We start from the raw sequence: 20845 nt of genomic DNA, 5'->3' as shown, positions 1-20845 counted from the left end.
CGTCCACTTTGTTGACTCAGCTATCTCATCTAATGTAAAAGTCTTTTGGAGCTTTGTCAACGATTTAAGACGAAAATCTTCTGTTCCGAGTGAGATGAACTTCGGTGACTCAGTGTCTTCCCATCCAGGAACGATGTGTAATATGTTCAGCACGTTTCTTCTCTTCAGTGTATGCGCCTGCTGACAACAGTTCACCACCAACAAAGGCATATGAGACTCCTTTTTACCTTTTCCGAGGTCTTAGTTACTGCTGAAGCAATCAATAAAAGGCTGAAAGCTCTCGACGCTTCTAAGGGATGCGGCCCAGATAACATTACTCCTGGAGTCCTGAGGCATTGCCGCGCTGAATTAGCCCCCATCCTTCTCTTTTTGTTTAACCTGAGCCTGGCCAATGGAGTTTTTTCCTGAAATCCTGAAGGAGGGTTACGTCGCGTACCCATTTTCAAATCTGGTGACAGACAGAACATAACTAATTACCGGCCGATTGTGATCCTCTCAGTGTTGGGCAAGGTATTCGAGGGTTTGGTACTGGACATCCTTCAGCTGCACTTTAAGAACATCATCATTGAAGAACAGCATGGCTTCATGGCGGGGAGATCCACCGTGACTAATCTTCTCGTATTCCAAAGTTATGTTCTTGAGGCTTTCAGTCGTAGGCGCCAAGTTGATGCTGTTTACATTGATTTTAGCAAGGCGTTCGACAGGATCAGCCACAATCACCTACTTAATAAACTTGAGGGCTATGGTGTCTTGGGAACTATGCAGGCATGGTTCCGTAGCTATCTTACCGACCGCAAGCTGGTGGTTCGCTTTGCAAATCAGACTTCTGACGCCTTTGTCCCATCTTCTGGTGTGCCTCAGGGCTCCCACCTTGGCCCGCTTTTATTTTCCATATTTATTAATGACATCAAGGAGGTCACCAAAGTTCCTTTCTTACTGTTTGCTGACGACATAAATCTTTTTCTTGAAGTTGTCCTCCAGCGGAGACTGCGAACATCTTCAGCAAGCTCTTAACTGTATATATCGAAATGGTGTCAGCGCAACGGGATGTCCATTAATGCCAGCAAGACCAAGCTTATGACATTCAAGAGAACCACCTCCTCAATTGATTTCAACTACTCCCTTCATGACAAGCTTCTTGATTATTGTACATCCATCAAAGATCTTGGAATAGTTCTCGACTCCTCTTTTGGCTTACGGTCTCCATGTTGACCAATTATCCTGCCGAGCGTCTGGTATGATGGGGCTGATTATGAGGACTGCTAGGCATGGCCTCGGCTCTAATGCTCTTGTACTCCTCTACAAGTCCCTTGTCCTCCAGCTGCTCGAGTACGCTTCAGTTGTTTTGGTCTCCTTACCAAGTGGGCCTCCATTGACAGACTGCAGTCCGTGCAAAATAAATTTTTAAGGTATTTGCACTGGAGAGAGCCTGATAGGCCTCTGAACTTGCTTCGGCTACATCCACTGGTCGTTAGAAGGGAGGTTGCAGATGTTGTCTTTTCTTTATAAGATTCTCAACTTTGTGGTAGTCTGCCCCCCTCTTTTGGAGCGAATTGCTTTTCGTCTCCCTTCTGGCACAAGATCGCGCCGCCTCTTCGAGCTGAGCCACTTAAACCGCAACTATCTCCAGTTCAGCTCTGTCCCCAAGAATGCTTCGGCTTGGAAACGAGGTGTGCAGTGAAGTAGACTTTTTCTGCAATCGACTGGGTGCTTTGAGACGTGCTGTGTTGACAGTGAGGCTGGAGACATTTGAGTCAGAGTGAGCTTGCCGAGTCCTGCACAGTATTACAGTATTATACAATAGTTACTCATTGTTATCTTTGCCGATTTAGTCTATTACTGTTATCATTATTATTATTGTTGTATTATTATTTTTTATTACTTGTTATATCACTACTTTTTATTGTTATTGCACTATTGTTATTGGTACCACTTTAGTTATGTTTCACATTGTATTAGTTTTATCTTGTTATATCTATTTATTTCACTATGTCGTAGGCATGGTCAATTGCTGAAATTGCTGAACTTGATTTTTCAAACTATACTTTTTTTTATGAGAATTTATTACTGTTATTACTAGTCATCTTAAGTATTGTAATTTTGCAAAATGGTTATACCGTGGGAATGTAAATAAATAAATAAATAAATATTTAAGTATAGTTTAGTGATATGACTAAAAGTGTGTTTTTCGTTTCTTACGTCTAATTGTTGAGGTTTGAAATCAAATGTTTTAGCATATAGTAAAATTAATAAGTATACAATAGAATTTGTTTAGCAATATGATAAAACTGCTTGTTACGGTATCTTGGCTAATAATTGAAACCCTTCCTCCCCAAAGAATGGCCTTAACTTTATATGTAAACATCTTTAGATTATACCATTGCTCAACGTTTAAGTGCTGTATATGTTATAACTTTCACTTCACATTTATTAATATCATTCTGTTCGTTTGTTTATTGCTGTAGTAAGTAAATATGCTATCACATACTTTGGTATGACTTTATTGGGGTAGTAGAAAATGTCGCAAAAGTTGATGAAGAGCTAGCTGTAAGAGAAATACCTGTTTTGACAACACATCCTGTCTTGGTGCAAAACCGATGGCTCGTAATTTCATTAACATCTTTTCTGGACGGCGGCGAGATCTCTACAGATATCTGTATGTCAATATTGTTATCGATAGGAATCAGTATTTACATACCTCGCCCGTATTCTCTATCATCTCTGGAAGTTTTTACATGTTTTGTAGTTACCGATTGTGATAAATCTAAGTAATTTATTTCATCCTCTTTCTTACCAGGGTTTGAATCGTGGTCTCCAAGAGGACACTCACACAGAACCACATTTCTTGTAGGGAAATGCTGAGCGAAATGTCCTGAAGTATCTCGAGGTTAGAGAGATCGTCGGGAAGTGCCTATAAATAACCCAGTCTACGGATCAAACCACGGACGTGTTCGGTGAAAAAACAAAACTGAATGCGAAGTTCATCTGTCATGTACAGAGTTGGAGAAGTTTCTGGGAACGTGAACTTACATGGTCGTATAGATGGTTTGCGTACATCTTTGTTGTCACTGCTCGTGAATATCATTTTAAAACTTGACTGTGTTAGCATCTGGATTTAATAGTACTTTCTCTAACGCTGTCGGCTTATGTCGAGTATGGATTATTCCGTTGTAGTATTAAACTAATTTAAGGATAATAACAAATAATTTTACAGCCATTATAAAAGTTGTGCATATCTGCTTTAAACAAAATCAAAATGATATACCCTTATATCTAGACAAACAATACATTTTGCAAGAAAACAAAACAGACCAAATGAACTTATCTAAACAAGAGCAGAGTGTTGTCAATAAATAACTGATCGATCCTCCCCTTCCCCTCCCCATCACCATAACGCTCAACTCTGGGAAAGCGGAATGGTGGTGATGGAGTGAGGGGGTGGGGGTTAGGCAACAATCACCCCTTCCCCCTGCACCTGAGGCAGTGCTTGCATGTCACATCTGGTTCGACCTACAAGCCTCGCAATCCTACATCGTGAATGTGGCAGGACATGTTTTTCGTTTATACATAACACATCCAGAAAATCCAAATTTTAAACTTTATACTATAAACAAAAGTAAAATATATTGTTTAGTATGATACCAGCATAATAAATTCGTGGAGAAGGTACTGTATCTAAACCAAGTTTATGGCAGTATCCATAAGAGTGTACTCGTCTGTTTTAAACGTATTTATCTTTTTTGCAATGACCTCACACCAATATGTTGTATCGTAGCGTAATGGTTGAATACAATTAATACGATTTCAAACTCTTTAGTTTTCCTTGTAATATGTGTATTCTTTAAATATTCAAATGATAAGGTATAAGCAAGTTTGATTTTTTTCTGAGTACCCAATAAAAGTATCAAAACCCCTAACAGGCGTTTGCATGCGTATTTATTATATCTTTCGAATGAGATACCTCCCATAATTATACGATCAAAAATAAAGTCGTAAAAGTGTATCAGGCTTAACATTGTTCCTATTGAGCTAAAATCACGATGACCCCAAGTACAGCCGGCTCTTAAACGAATCCATTCTCATTAATTTTCCTAACCTTGTTGTTCTCTACCATAAAGGAAGCCTTGCCGCATACAATGTAGTTATTTTTCAAACAACTACAGTACAAAAGGATCTGGATTCTCAAAGGCGGGTCATAATTTTCGAATTGAGTTCTCATCCAAGAAAGAAAAATGTTCTATTTATACATACTGTGTTTCTTATTGAACAGTTCTTAATGAGGGTACTCTCTTCTAAGAGTTTGATTGGTATGGTATAAATGGCGAGTATACAACAATACATTTATATTTTAGTTATAATTTTACACTTGATGTCTTAAAAAATATGCCCAATATGATGGTATTTGGGCAGTAGGCATGTGTTTTAAAGTTAACTCGCACATAGAGCTAGAAAAGATAAGGAAGTAAATTTTAGGATTTATGGAAGCAGCGGCTTATGTGTTTTGTATTAGTCTCGCCTTTTGTCAAACCTGATGGTGATGGTCCTTAAAGTTGTAACGTTTGAACAGTTTTAATTTCTAAGTGTAAGTTTCTGAGCTTATAAAATATTCCTAGTGGAATCTTGTTCAATGTTTCAAATGTTGTTTACGTTTGGAAAAACATCTGAAATCCAGTTGTCTGGTGCTTCTAGTGGTTCATAAAAATAGGTTTATTAGGAATTCCGCAAATGATAACCATGCATTTCCACTGAAGTTTACCAAGTTTATAAGAGTTTATTTGTATACAAAAGGACTGATAAATGGCATTTTGAAAAGATTTTCGTCCTTCATATTTTGTTTTTCATGCAGTATTTTTAAAATTTATCCCATCATTAAGTGGTTGAGTATCAGAGTGTGTATATCATACCGAAAGTGCGTATCAGAGCATGATGTATCCATCAACATCACATTAATACATTTTAAAAACTCACAGATAAACTATTAACTTGCAGACTTGCAAGGGGTTTATAGCTAGTCGTTCGACCTTCACAACGTAGCAACAGTCGTGTGACCCAAATCATTATCAGATTAAATACACAAGAATGGGTAAGGACGGGTTGTTGGTAAGAATGGGTGCTGAACTTGTTATCATTACTATGAGTAAGTGAAAAATCTATCAAAAGAAACGATCAAATACTGCTTGTGAAAGTATCAATTATTGTTTAACAATACATACAGTCATCCATATTGTTGCTTGACGGTTAAGCAAGCCAAGATTAATCCATCGGTAATTGCCTTAAGGTTAATGAGATAACAAACCTAAACTTAACCTTGCTTGAACTCAATCAAGACTTAGGTCCTGAGTGAATATCTCTCAACAACCACAACTTGGAGGTTTTGAATTACAAGTACAAGTTCGCTCCTTGGAATTTACCCAACTTCGCCAGCGTAAAGACCGCGCCATGTACTTCTACAATGCTGAAGTTCTTGTGAAATACCAAGACTTAAGTAAGGTAGTTCATTTAAATAAAAGGTATATTGACTGAATGAAAAATTTTCACTAACGAAACTAAAAAGTGGTATAGTGTTGTAACAAGGAATGTGCGTTAATAATTAAAGAAACTTAAAAGCCTATATCCGGCGAGCTCTAATGCGGTTACTAACTTTTTTTAACTTAACTGATTTTCTAAAAGTGATTTTTAGAGCACTACTAAAGTATCACTTGGGAGTGCCGATGGCCGAGCGATCTAAGTCGTTGGACTTTGCGTCTGAGTTAGAGATAGCGCAGGTCCGAATCCTGTCTGTGACCGTTGCACTTTTTATCAGTACCATTGACCTTTTACTGTATCGACTCTCCCCCTTATTCTGTTTGATAAGATCCTCACACAGGCCAGTGGCCCATGAGGACGGACAAAATAAGGCTTAAAAGGGGATCGGTCTCTCCTTAAAAAAAAGAAAAAAAATCATCTGTCTGAAACCAAAGATCTCTGGCCATTACTGTGTAGTCTGTCGAAGCAGACTGAGTCTTGCACAACGTCTTGTAACAACGTCTTAATCATGTTCATTGATAGACAGGATGACTTCCCTCATCTTCAACACAATCGCGACTATAAACAATACCATCCCCGTATGCTATTTCTCAAGACACAAAATGGAAAAAAGCAAATATTGATAATGTTGGGAACTTTCCCAGAGAAAGTCCAAGTGTTGTTACAAAAGGCAAGAATCTGAATGAACGTGTTCTAAAATGCAACTTTTGGAATACAGTGAGGAAAGGTTTACTGTAAGACATCTATCATTAGTGTCGTTCACGGCTTCTAAAACTGGGAACTTTGCTATAAAAGAATTTCAATTTTAGCAACGGACTTCAGAGCATATGAAAATATGGTACAGATTCCTTATGCATCTGAAAAAAAGTTATAGAATGAAATGCAGATAGTGTAAAAGAATTATTAACAAAAACGTTTTTATCCGTTAAAAACATTAGACACGAAACCTATTCTACATTCGCTAAGGTACGATTGTATTTAAATAAACGTGTAAATACTAAAATTAACAAACCTTTCTGTATACAATATTTTCATGCCTCACGTTTTGTTAAAGAATTGCAGTATGCGAAAAAATTAATTACTGTTTGTTGTAGGAATGAAATCTTTTTAGTGGGTGTTCACGTGAAAATCAATTTCAACTCCACTTTACGTAAAGTAAATATCACAAATTAAAACAGGACGACAGCAATTTTACAAGAAAGTGATCTGTAATAAGTTGTATGATAATGTGAAAGTAATTTAATCAATATTTAACTTTTAACCGGTAAATCTTATTGAGCTTTCCAATAACAATATGAACTAATATATTTAAGAACATATTCCAGCGTTAATTAACTAAAATATAGATCACATTCCATGTTTATTTACTTTTTCCAAACTATCAGAAATTTTGTTTTATATTATATATCAAAGAAATAAACTATCCTATAGAGTAACTGAAATTTTGTGAGAAATATTTTTAAAATTTAAAGTGAACATACACTCTGCCATATATTACTGTCATAACAGACGATATAATCAGTTCGTAATGATTTTCTGGATCACTCAAGGCAGTAATAAAAGTAATTTTGAGCATATTTACAGACAAATCTGTGGGATATTCGGTACTAAAAGTCAGAGTTTATTGTAAAAAACGAAATGAAGGTTCCGGCCTGTTTGCCTAATCGGTACATAAATATAATAGCAAACATACTCCTAATAGCCTGAAGATTTATTAACTGATTTATAAGAGCTCAATGTTTTTTTAATTGTAAAAAGTCAATGGACTTATAATTATGAGTAACTTTACACAAGGTGGCAGCTTAGTTGCCACATCTAAAGGAGTAACTTAACCACCACGTTATGGATTAGTATTTTATAAAGAGAAACGTTCACTACTCTAAAGCCTTTGGTATACCCTGGGGTACCTGGGCCACTCTAGTAAACGATAAATGGCTACATTTCCCGTAAATAAAAGTAAAATAACTGTTCTTTTTAGAATAACTCTTAACCTGAGTTAAAAGGTACACTCAAAACATGCTAGTGTAACTTTGAAGTAAAATGTCATTGCATTTCTATCGGTGCAACGTATTACAGTACTTTGTGTATCCAGATTAAAACATTGGCACTATTTTATGAATTTGATAACAAGGCAAAGTTGAATGGTATAGAAATACTTATAATTAACATGTGCAGGTTGTCTTGAGGCCGGTTAGCTTTATTAATCATCTTTTTTTAATTTCTCAAAGCCTCATTGGACAAGGAGTGTAAGGAAGCTACCATTTGACTTTCCTGTCTGTAAACCACAAATCTATATGATTGTGTACTATATGAAGTTCTATTTTAAATAAGGCAATGTTTAAAGTTCTCTAATTTAATTTATATCCAGGTAACAGAAAAATGTATACATTTTGTAAAACAACTCTACAAGTTTAAAAACTATGTTCCTAGTTGTTTATTTTTTGTATACCACACTTTCTATTTTATGTACTTACCTTGTGTGATATTTCATTAATGTTAAAAATTAAATAAAAAACATGTCTATTGACAGAATAATAAAACCCATCTCTCATTATGTTTCAATGTACATAAAAATCAATGAATAAATAACATGTTTGTTATTCCAACAAATGCTTACACGTGAAACATATAAATATGAGAATTATGTAACAATTATTAATTATCTTGGTATGTATGGGGTTTACTGTGATACCAGGTCCTTCTTTTCTAACTCCTCCTAAAATAGCCATTTAAAAATAATCTTAAAAAATCGTTTTTATAAATGAGTGAAATAGTTAATACTCTTCAAGTTATTCTTGGAAATAAGTGTTTCCTTCAGTTTTCTTTCAAATAAATAAGCATTCTATTCTTTTATTGTTAAATGTTACGAAAAGTTAAATAATTGGAAATGGTTGAAAATAAATTTATATTACTGTAAATACATCTAGGCCTTCGATATAAATAGACAGGTTCTCCCATGAGGAATATATACAGAAAATTCCAATATCAATAATTTATGTAGCAAATATTGAAATAAGTACAAAATTTAAGCTACTGTAACTCTGAAAAGAATGTATTTGATCGTTTTAAACCTCATTACTAATAGAACAATGCTTAAGTATACGTTTTAGAAATCTTTCGCAACATATGGCTCAGTTGACATTAAAATTTTAAAACATATAAAACGTTTATGTAGATTTTATTTCTTTATTATTCCACTTATTTTATTAGAGAGACAATTTACTCCAAAGCATAAGCCAACGTTTAAGCATATTTAAAGTCAAATATTGTCCATTGATATTTAAATCAACTTGTTAAGTTACTCCCATCTTTAAAAGGAAACAAAACACCACTTTAATTATTTAAAATTGTAACACATACCAACCGATTAGGTATTTCTAAATGTCGTCGAACTGGAATTTTCTGTTTCACGACGTTACAAAATGATAATAGTAGATACAGTGATTCATGTATATAAAACTGCATGTGAATCACCGAGGACGTAATCTTATTAAAAGTACTGATCTGGGATTAATTTTTGTTATGAGAACAAAGAGGATGAATTTTTTTGCAGTAGTATTACTCGTATTCTGTCACTTACGTGTTACCATCTGGCAGACCTATAAAACCGAATCTGACAAAAGGATTGACACCTCTACTTTTGAAACTATATATAGAAATATGTGTGTAATAATTCTTTTGCAGCATTCAGTTTAACACAGCCAAACATGTTCTTTGTCAAATATGGTTCCACAAATTATTTTTTCCAAGCGTTATTCTTTTATGCGAATAAATAAAACGAACGAAAAGTAAATTTGGATGTAGCTGTGGCGTATTGTATTAATACGATACTTACATACTTCAAAACCTAATGAAGGCTCGCCGTCTATCACAAGAAAGCTTGAGAAAGTAATTTTAGGTGGGTTCACATAGGTATATTACTTTGCAATCATTTTTGCTTGGATTTTTAGACGGAAGCGAATGAACAGAGCATTAATTGGTTTGACACTTGGTTGTTTGATGTAGAACTAAACAGTGCATAAACACGTTACATTGTGGTAAAACGTTGTAAAATACGTTACGGTACAGATATTATGTGAATATCTTTGGCTGAAAATGAATGTTCAAATACTCATTTATAAAAGGCATTCTGAAACCCGACGTTAAGTAACATAAAACTAATCAATTATTGTTTCTCAAGACGAGTTAATGAATAAGAAAAAGTAATATAACAGTTGCTTTACAGTTTTTTGCAAATTTAATTTATATATTTTTGACACACTTTATTTTACACCAACATTTACCAGCAGGTAAGTCAGAAACTAAAAGGAAGCTTAGGGATTTACCTGATCCACAGTTACAATGTGAAAACCACAGTTTGTCACGCTCTGTATGTATACAATGTAATATTAAAGTGGGGATTATGCGGAGCTGAATGCTACCTCGTTCTTTGCGTCGCCTTTTGAAAGGTAACAAGTACATATCAAAACCACAATATCAATACGGTTTTGTATTTTTTGTAAAAAAATATATTTTACATACAAGTGAAGTATATACCATTTTTTTAATGCTTAGCGATATAATATATTATATAGTTAATGAAAGTATTCCTAGTTTGTTTTACAAAAAATTACACGTTTAAACGTCGATACAGAATTAAATATTGCGTACTCTTAATATTTAGTTTGTGTCACATTTATACTAAATGGAGTACAAAATCTACAATACATTTTATTCGTGAATAGTCATGATTTGTTGTTTAAGTTGTCAGTGCCCAAAATACGGAAATAATACAGCAATTTTAACGAGTTAGAAAATATGAAAATCAACATAAAGTATAGATTTATAACCTAATGTTACAACTCTCTCAGTCGTACTAGGCTCTAAAGAAACACAAAAATAGATTTCAGATTTTCTAGAAAAAGTGGGAGCTTGAGTAAACCAACCTTATTAAGGGCACAGCTGACGTTAGTAAAATATAAAACAAAGTCCCGGCTGAGTCAGGAGGAGGAGGGGGATAATTAATGGAAAGTTACTCTTGCCAGGACAAGTCCCCACTCTGGTAGAAATTAAGCTTGACTTTTCACCAATAGAGAACATGCTTGCAGCTGGATTCTTATTCCATAATATTCTCACGAAATGATCTTCATTAACTTTAGATGTCAACTTTGTGAGTCGAGGAAAATATTCAAGGTGTATTCAAATGCGTGTATCATTAACCTGGTGTCATGATCACTCCAATGTTGTATATTTTTATCTTAATTATACGTGGACATATTATATGTATTAAGAAAATGTTTAAGCTTAGCATATTATAATTAGCATTAGCATCTACAGCATTGGAAATTAGCATGTATGTCACACTACCTTCCTTCATCTTCATGGTTACGAAAATGTAGTTTTTATGATGACATTAATGTGTTACGCAAAAGTTATATATTTATTTTTTCACTAGCGTCCTTTCTCTTCATAGTTACTCAAATGTATGTAAGTATCTTGGTACTGCTACTTACTACCATCTCATTTTGTCGTTTAGAAAATTGATGTTTATTTCATGGCATTAATGTCATTCCATATCATGGTTACGCAAAGTGATATATGTATTTTAGCACTAGTGTCCTTCCTCCTCATGGTTACTCGAATATATCCATGTACCTTGACATTGCTACCCTTTTTATGGTTTATAAAATTGATGTTTGTACCATGGCATTATGTCATTCCATATCATGATTATGGAAATAATCATACATGTATAGTGTGACAATGATATCCTACCTTTCATGGTTATGCAAAATAGATGTTTGTATAATGCTATTACTGCCATTCAATATCAAGTTTACACACATAATTATATATGTAACGTGGCATTAATGTTTTTCCTCTTCGTAGTTACACAAATTTATATATGTATCGTGGGACTACTACCCTTCCTCTTAATGGATTCGCAAATATATGTTTGTATCATCTCACTCAGTGGTAAATGGATATTCCCATTGTATAGATCCACTTGTTAGCAAATCGAAGCCTCTGTAAGCACATTGCCTCAGTTGCTATACCAATGTCGGTCAGCGTGGTAGCGCTGTCGGTAGCCCTTGTGTACACACTATCACTCTCGTCCTCTGTCGCATCGGTTTGCGCAATTGATCTGTCCGCTCCGGGGTTCAGCATACGCCCATCTAGCTAAGTAATTATTGATTTTATGTTCGTCCATTATTACCTCAATTATGTATTGAATAAGTTAATTTATCGATACAGAAGTATACAAGAGGACGATATTTAAACGAAGTCCTATTAAAAGGGTTTTCAGCCAAAAAGTATTTTATTTACTGAATTATAATTTTATAAAAGATTAGAATTGCCAATTAATAAAAGTTTTCCTTTAAAACGGAACTTATTTTATGTATCACTGCTCTCAAGTGACTGAAGGTGTCTCTTAAAAACGCGACTGTTTGAATGATCAAAGCGGTTTCAAGCTACACTCCAGTCCTCTCTTTTGCTTTGCATAGTTAATTAAATACTCTGTTGAAGTCTGTATTGAGGCTTAAGTTTCTGTCTCTTAAATACTACATCGAAGTTTATTTTAGACATGTTTAATTTGCTCGTTCTATTATACCGCCAGCAGTAATTTCCAGACGTTGGCCACAAAAGCAGTCTGTCAAGAAATATAGTAATTTCAGAAAAGAATTCGTTTTAGTTTTAGTACACGGGTTTTGTAAATAATGTATCTAAATACACTGTGTTGCGAGGTTCCCTTTCATCTGTAATAGATTTAATTAAAAATACGTGATTATTTTAAACCCTTTTGTGAAAAACTTGAAATTAAACGTATATCCTAGTAAATTATTAAAGCCTTAAGATTCAGCTTTGTTGAATATTATACAAAAGACTGTGGATTAAAAATGGCATCCCATTGTCTACGGCAAAGGTTCAAAATTATTATTACAGTTGTAGTTCTGAAAAATACCTCTGCGTTTCTTTTATTAATATAGTCACATATTAATATGTAATATACGAGTATATTTTTTATACTTACATTTACATTTTATTAAATAATTTGAAATTGTATTCCCTTATAGACTTGTAGGGTTAATCACTGATAAATTGTGAATTTTGTGTAACTTTCTTCTAAATGTTCTAAATTTGATTAGTTATAGAACACAGGAAATATGTTTTGTGACGAAATTAAGAAAACCAAATAGATAAATGAATTAACTTATTATGAAGGCGCATCGAGTTCTAAGAAATAATTGGCTGTAAACTTAATAATTTTTTCATCCATCCCTGTAATATTTTGTCATGTAGTTTTGGATAGTAGCCTATCTCTTTCACCAGATTATACGTTTAGATTGCTTGATGAAATTTTATCGGTAATCTTTAAAGATTTTTTCATGTAATAATTAACATAAGACAAATTATATGATACGTTCAAAGAATAGTATTTTATGTGTCTTTATAGTAGTCAAGAAAAGTTACACATGACAAAGATTACATTTGTGACAAATACACGAAAGGTTTTTTAAGTGAATAAAAAAACTAATAAAATGTAATTATAAACATAAAGTACAATATTTTGGCTCATATTTTGCTAAAAAATAAAATATTCCTCTGGAAATACAGAAGCACAGTTTCATTCAAATTACTATCCTCATGGTCCTTTATCATGGTTACAAAAAATGCATTTATACCCAAAACATTCAATAGTTGGACTTTCGAACGAGTACTTTTAAGGAAAAACGTATTGTTATAATTGGATGTGTATTAGAATGTTACCAAATTTATTGATCTATTATTGAGGAAATTTATTTTTTTTCTTCATACTAAACGCTAGTGCTGGGGTTATGAAGTTAAACGTGAAAATGTTTTTGGCGGGATTAATAAACAATATGCACAATTGTTCGTACAATCGATTATAAGTTTAAATTTTTATATTCGTACATTTTATCTGTAAAGGAGACACCGGTTTGATGTAAGGTAAACGACAAAAATGCTTACCACTACTTAAAAAACGCTTAATTTTTTCCTTGAGAAAACCTTAAAATTTTCCACCACTACCACTTAAAGGAAATAAAAATGTTCCAAGAGTAACTTGTTTACAAGTAGGTAACTGAATAATTTTTAAAATGTTAACACTATTTTAATTCTGAATCATTGATAATAGTCTAAGAAAGATAAAATTATATTTTTAAAACCAAGACATCGAATCCGTTGAATGACACAACTGTCAACAGAAGTTATGATTAAACAGATTATGTTACTATCTGTTTAATCATATTAAACATATCATATTAAATTGTATTATTTAATAATATTAAATATATTATAATATACTGACTGTATGAGGCTAACATGATTTTCTTCTGACTTTTACCATCAAAATCAGTAACACTATGTTTCGAGATGTGCAATCTGATTTTATCCTCAGGTGAATAACTAACCTAACACATAGCTATAATTTGAGTTAACTAACAAATTCACACCAAAGCTTTGTGATACAACCTAATCTGGACACTCACTTATTATTATGCACTAGGTACATTAATTATTATTAAGAGAACTAAAAAATAAAGATCACAATAGGTCTGCACGCAATAACCAATCACTGGCAACTGAACTGCAGCAAATTGTAAATGGCGATCGCCACGGCAGAAACAAGATGACAAATCTGGGAACGGGGTCTTTTTTAATTGCTTCATTCTAGATGAACTTGTAAACCCGTACTGTATAAATGCATTAATATATTAAAACTCTCTATGGTGTTTAATTATTAATATTTCATTTTGTTGTATTGGAAAACCAAAGCGGCCTAATTTCAAGTAAAGGACGGCTGTTGGTCTGCTAATTTAATGTGTGGAGTATCGATTAATTTTGTTTTAAACAAGTAAGGTGCTCAACGTATTATGTTTTTGCACTACAGAACGATGCGATGTTTCGTAAATCTACGTACAATCCAGTTACCTTTCCAATGGTAATTCTAAGCAATATATGGGTCAACCTCGATTTTTCTCATATTACAATATAATGTTCCAATAGTCAATTAGAAAAGGAAATGACTAGAATTTCTTGCCGGAAAGCAGTTTATAGGGAGCAGGCAACTCATATTACAATATAATGTTCTAATAGTCAATTAGAAAAGGAAATGACTAGAATTTCTTGCTGGAAAGCAGTTATAGGGAGCAGGCAACCGCGAGAATTACCTATTAGTGATCAGGGGACGTGATCTGGGCTTCAAATTTAGAACTACTCGAGTTAATTTTTTTTCTAAAAGAGCAAGCAGCGCGAAGCGCTGCGCAGCGGGCAAGCATCGTGCGTGATCTTCGTATATACTGAATTGATTCAGACCAAAGGAATGACACAGATTCCTTTACCAGATTTTTACGGAGATTTTGTATTGGGCGGATTATATTGGTTTACTTTGCTTTCCAGCATGTAATTATTTGTTTAAAATTGTTTTACATACATTACCTACATTATATCGTAATATGTAATAACAATTTATCAGAAATTTTTAATAAAAAAAAAGAATCACGCACGATGCCTGCCCGCTGCGCAGCGCTTCGCGCTGCTTGCTCTTTTAGAAAAAAAATTTACTCGAGTAGTTCCAAATTTGAAGCCCAGATCACGTCAGTGCCCCTGATCCCTAATAGGTAACTCTAAGCAATATATGACCGTCTGGCGGTTGCCTGCTCCCTATAACTGCTTTCCGGCAAGAAATTCTAGTCATTTCCTTTTCTAATTGACTATTGGAACATTATATTGTAATATGAGAAAAATCGAGGTTGACCCATATATTGCTTAGAATTACCTTTCCAATTATTCCATCCCAAAAACTAACTACGAACAGACGATATATTAATTAAAAAGTTATATAAATTTTTATCATTTATTTTATATGAACTTCAAATCAACCCTTGCAAGATGATATGTGTACTTGTGTCAACGCAAAATTATAGGTTTTGAGAAATTACGTCTGTACTCTTCTACAGTTTTAAAAACCTAAATATGCACATGAAACCTAGTGTCAAAGTCATGAAAAATACAATAACAAAATACCATTGCACAACATGAGCGCTCTGCTGCGAAAAAGGAAACGCCACGATTTCATCGCCATATCTTACAGATTTCGTTAAATATCAATTCATTGTTAACCTTATCTCTTGTGTTGTGTCACCTAAAGGAAAGCACAGATATGATTCCTCGAAATGTGGTGCTTCTGTTTTTGTAGTACATGATAAAATATGGTATCATATTCTCTTGTTTTATCATTCATCGTCGATTAACTCTAGGTAAAGAATAGACGGGTTTACACAAAGAGAGTCTGGAATTGCCCGTTCCTAGACCTTAACTTATAGTTTCGATCAATAATAGTATAATTCGTTTCAACCTTCATATATAAAAACGTCTACATATGGGGAAAGCCGAGGAAGACTGTCAAAAGCCTCTGAGTCGTTCTTAAGCCGGTGTGATCTCTCATATCCTCAATAACAACCTCTTTGTAATGCTTGTCTTTGAGGTACTTACAACTACTTCAAAGCTTACCTTCTGTTTACTTGGGTTGCAATAAACTATTAGACATGTTATATTGCAAGAGTAATCACGTTTTCATGAATGGAGCACCAAGCTTTTTTCCTAATCAATGTTCGTTACAGTTATATGTAAACATATTTTGCCAGGCTATAAACACATTCTGTTTTAAATAACGTTTTACATAATTAAACTTTCTTAACGTTGAACTGTTTGGTATGGTAAGTTACATATGTTAAGATAGAGAGAGGATATTGCCTACAATTATTTAACTAATTATAACGATATTACTACTCGTTTTGAGGACATTTATATCTGTTAAATCCGGGCGTTGCCAAAGTTGGCAGGAGTCGCCGATCAATCAGTCGACAAACAACCAATTCTCTTTCTTCGTTACGAAGCGAAACTTAAGTGGAGAAAACTTTCACCGTGTCATTTTGAAACCTTTCCAGATACAAATTTAAAGAAAATATTAATTAATTATCACTCTTTTCTTCTAAAAATATTGATCTTTTATAAAACTGTTACATTACACTCGAAAATAAATCGAAATGTTACTTTATTTGTTAACAAACAATTTCACTTTATGTAGTCATACTTTATAAACAAATTTGTTTATACCAATACTATTGAGAAAATGTAAACCTGTTTTTGTTCAAGCCGCTTAAAATATCTCGCATTTCTAATAAAGCGAATCTAAGTAAACCTGAATCTTAATATGTGGCATTTATTAACATGCTTTAAAACTTACATTTATCACAAATAAATTGAAAGTGATGGAAGGTGTTTTTTATTCTACGGTAGATGATGTAGCCTACACTGTCAGGCGGGATTATGATCAGGGGTGGATGAGATGGAATCCACGTTGTCGCTTTACATCCCCTCCCCTCCCCCTTCACCACGCATAACTCAGATCAATTGCCATCACTAGTACACAGAGAGTATTACAGTCAATTTAGCTCAAATTGGAACTGGTGCGTAATAAGTGTAATGCTCCAGTTCCGCATCTGTTACTATCATGTGAATTTATAATGCATTCAGTGTTTCGTAAAAGTGTAATTTTTTAGTTATTTATTTATAGTCATATATTAAGTTTTCCTTACGTACGGCTGTAACGAAATTTTACAGTGTCCGAACCTTAAAGCAACCGAGAAAGGGCTGGATGTAGTCGCTTTACATCCCCTTCCCTCCCCCTTCACCACGCATAACTCAGATCAATTGCCATCACTAGTACACAGAGAGTATTACAGTCAATTTAGCTCAAATTGGAACTGGTGCGTAATAAGTGTAATGCTCCAGTTCCGCATCTGTTACTATCATGTGAATTCAGTATAATGAATTGTTATAATGCATTCAGTATTTCGTAAAAGTGTATTTTTTAGTTATTTATTTATAGTCATATATTAAGTTTTCCTTACGTACGGCTGTAACGAAATTTTACAGTGTCCGAACCTTAGAACGACCGAGAAAGGGCTGGATGTAGTCGTGCAAACGTAATGCATACAGGAAATGTTTGTAGTCGATGAATGACTGATCGATCCCTTCTCCCTCCCCACAACCGACCACAACGTTTGTGTTGAAGGTACAACTAGAGCTATTCCTGACCATTAGAAGCTGTGTGTCTCTTGGTGTGGAAATTTTGGTTCAATTGGAAATTAGATTGAAGAAGATTAGTTGCTTACTGGACTGTACGTTTTGGGGAAGAAAGTTGCGTTTCCGTCATAAACAACCCGGCATTTTGACAAAGTGCGGACGTGAAAAATTTACAAAAGTATTCTTCATGTATTTTTATTCAACTGTTCGAAGCGGAGGTATTTGGGTCACTTTACCTAATTCAGTATTACAAATATATAAGATCATTCTTTCACTAAATTAACATTTAATATAGCTTTAATTAGAAAATGTCCAAGAATTACGAGAAACCGAAATATTAGTTTTTAAGGTATATGGAAATGTTATTTCCTACAAATTCACACCTACATTCTATTATAAATAAATACAACAGTTAAGTAGAATGAAGACACTCATCAAATCATTTAACAATCAAACAAAATGTATCTCCAGTAATACCAGGCAAAATATTTTTAAGCACTAACAAACAGTATTGTTTTTCACATTACGTGGATATTATTAAGGCTGAGTTGTATAGTTAATCTAATAAACATAAATGGGTAATCCAAAACTATTGAACTTGCTTAGGATAGACTACGTCAATTTGGGACACATGGCTGACAAATCATTGATTTAATGTATTGGTAGAAGTACCCCTCTTCCGTCCAGAGCAACTCTTGATTGTGTATTTTACTTATATACTCTAGATTCTACTGAACATTTATTTAATTATGTTCAGTGTTAACATACATTGACATCTAAGGAGTTGCACAAATACGGCTACCTTCAATAGCGGAGACTCACAATGTGAGAAACTATCGATTCGGTTAGACAAATTTAAAATATCGATATTATTAACGGAAGTAAACCACTTTACTTCGCTACCCAACATAATTATGTTTTAAAATATATCATTTACACAATAACGTTTTTTACATATAAATAATCATCTATTTTACATTTGTGGTTGTTAGGATTACAAACATTGATGTATTTCGAAAATAAGAGTTAATTTTTGAATCAATTTACAATTTAAAATTGAATTCTTCCTCCAAGGTATATTTTTAAACAAAACCATCAACTCACTAATTACAAATGTGTAGGCCTAATATTTGGCCCCTTTAAAACCAAGGGTAATTGTGTGTAATTTGGAATACACACCAATATGGCAAGATATTTAAAACTGTAATACTTACTTTTATATTTTTATGTACTGAGAACCAATATATGGTAATTGAGAAAATCAAACGAATGCATTTAATATCAGTTTATAAGTATTTTCTTACTTGCCAATTTTGAACATCTGAATTATCCACTGACCAATTGAATTCATATCACTTTAAATTTAAAATGTTTGGTTTTGCAAAAATTAGCTGGCTGTGATTCCCCTGATATGCTTTTAAATATACAGGTTGTGTCTGAAATAGACGTAAAAAACTCCTTTTGTCGGTATACAGGTATTAAAATGAAATAAATAAATAATATTCAATAAACATGTCTTCAAATGCTTCGTTTTCAGTGTATTCGAATGATTAGTTCACATTTTTTATTTATCAATAACGCTTACATATTGCAGTCGAATTGGGGGTTAATTTCCACTTAACCATAGTTCGTTTGTCAAAAATATTATTAATTGATCGCTCTTTTAATGTTGAAATGGTGCTTATTTTATTATTTTAAAACTAAATTACAAAAACCTAGCCATCTAGTAATTTTTTTTTTTCAAGAAAAAAATAAACTGTCAAGGTAGTTTTTAATTTCAACGATGTTTCATTTGTGAAATTATATGAATTGAAATTGTACGGAAGACAGCGTTTTATATGAAAATTTGTCTATGGAGGTATTTTGATTGTTCAACAGTTTGGTTTTGTGGTAATATATCTGCATGTTCACTAACCATAAAAGTCAGAAATAAATGTTTTTCAGATATTATTCAAGAGAGCCCTTGAAATTTCGTTAAATTAGAGGCGGAAATGAAATCTTAAACTGTTGTGTTAATCATCTTGCTATATTGTATTTAATTTCGACGCCAGCTCATCAGAAATTAATAACGGTCCTTATTCATTTCTTCATTATCAATATTTGAATAGCTCTTTTCATTACAGAAACACTTTTTCCATTTCTCGTACTCATTTGTCGTACTCTATAAGCTTTTATACATCCAATGATACATTTCAACATCGCTTACACTTGTTCACATCAAGAAAATAAACACTTAAGAACTCATTCAGAATAGATTTTAAAATTTATTACTATTGGGAAGAGTTATTGAAAAAATTATTAAAAATTGAAAAACCATGTGTAATTTTAGAATATATACTAGTTTATGTTTTATATACGTTTAATGTGAAAAGTTAAATACAAATTATTTTATCGAAACGCTCAATTTTAAAAATTTTGTAGGGATTGCACTAGTTGTTTCACTATTTAAACTTGCCTATAATGTTTACATTTTATGCACTAATTCGTGGAATACAACTCACGGCTATTATTGTCTAGAATATATTTACCAAGCGTAAAAAATTAAACATCATAATTTTCCATATTATTTTGTAATAAACAAAATATTAATTATTCTTAATGCATATTTCGAAAGTAGTGTAGTTAGTTGAACTTGTATACTCCAAAATTTTGGTTATCATGCTATTTATTTAATAAATCGGTGTTTTAATAATTAATTAACATTAATATTTAAACAATCAAAACTTAAAAACAATAACTGGAACGGTCGTAAACAAGCAATACCAGCAATCTTGTATCTGGTTAGTTAATCCAGAACAATCAATACAATCTATTCCATGAGAAATGTATGCTTTGTACAGGTGTATTAATGTTTACACATGTAATACCAGCAGTATATCGCTTGCATATACAAGGAAATACGAAATCCAATCATTGGTTGAACTGTTACAAAGCCACGAAATAGGTTTGAATGTTATTGCTCGATGGACTGTTTTAAAATAGAATTTCCTCATCTGCACGCAATGGACGGGATGAACTCAGTAAAGTTAATAATGTTCTGTAATTTCAAACTGGAATATATCGTATGTATAAAATTATGGATTATTATAGTTTTGTATTTAGGCGCTGGTAAAAACTGTATAGTCTTCGAAATCCTATGATTTTGATAACTGTTAAATCACTAACTCCGAAATGACGACAGGTGATTCGAAGATGGGGCGAAAGATAGTTAGTTATCGACGACAAA

At 33.2% G+C, this 20845-nt stretch overlaps 1 protein-coding gene across 1 annotated transcript in view; it reads left to right on the top strand.

The window, feature by feature from the left end:
* Positions 1-1240: 1240 nt before the first annotated feature.
* Positions 1241-20845, top strand: part of LOC124369436 — a 139757-nt gene continuing 120152 nt past the window's right edge. The window contains exon 1 of the mRNA XM_046827442.1: positions 1241-1361. Within this exon, the coding sequence (XP_046683398.1) occupies positions 1241-1361 (121 nt within the window). The remainder of the gene's footprint in view (positions 1362-20845) is intronic.

Source organism: Homalodisca vitripennis, chromosome X (genome assembly GCF_021130785.1).
Source record: "Homalodisca vitripennis isolate AUS2020 chromosome X, UT_GWSS_2.1, whole genome shotgun sequence".
Classification (NCBI taxonomy): domain Eukaryota; kingdom Metazoa; phylum Arthropoda; class Insecta; order Hemiptera; family Cicadellidae; genus Homalodisca; species Homalodisca vitripennis.
Note: the sequence above shows the minus strand (reverse complement) of the source record. Positions and strands in the feature narration are given on the sequence as shown.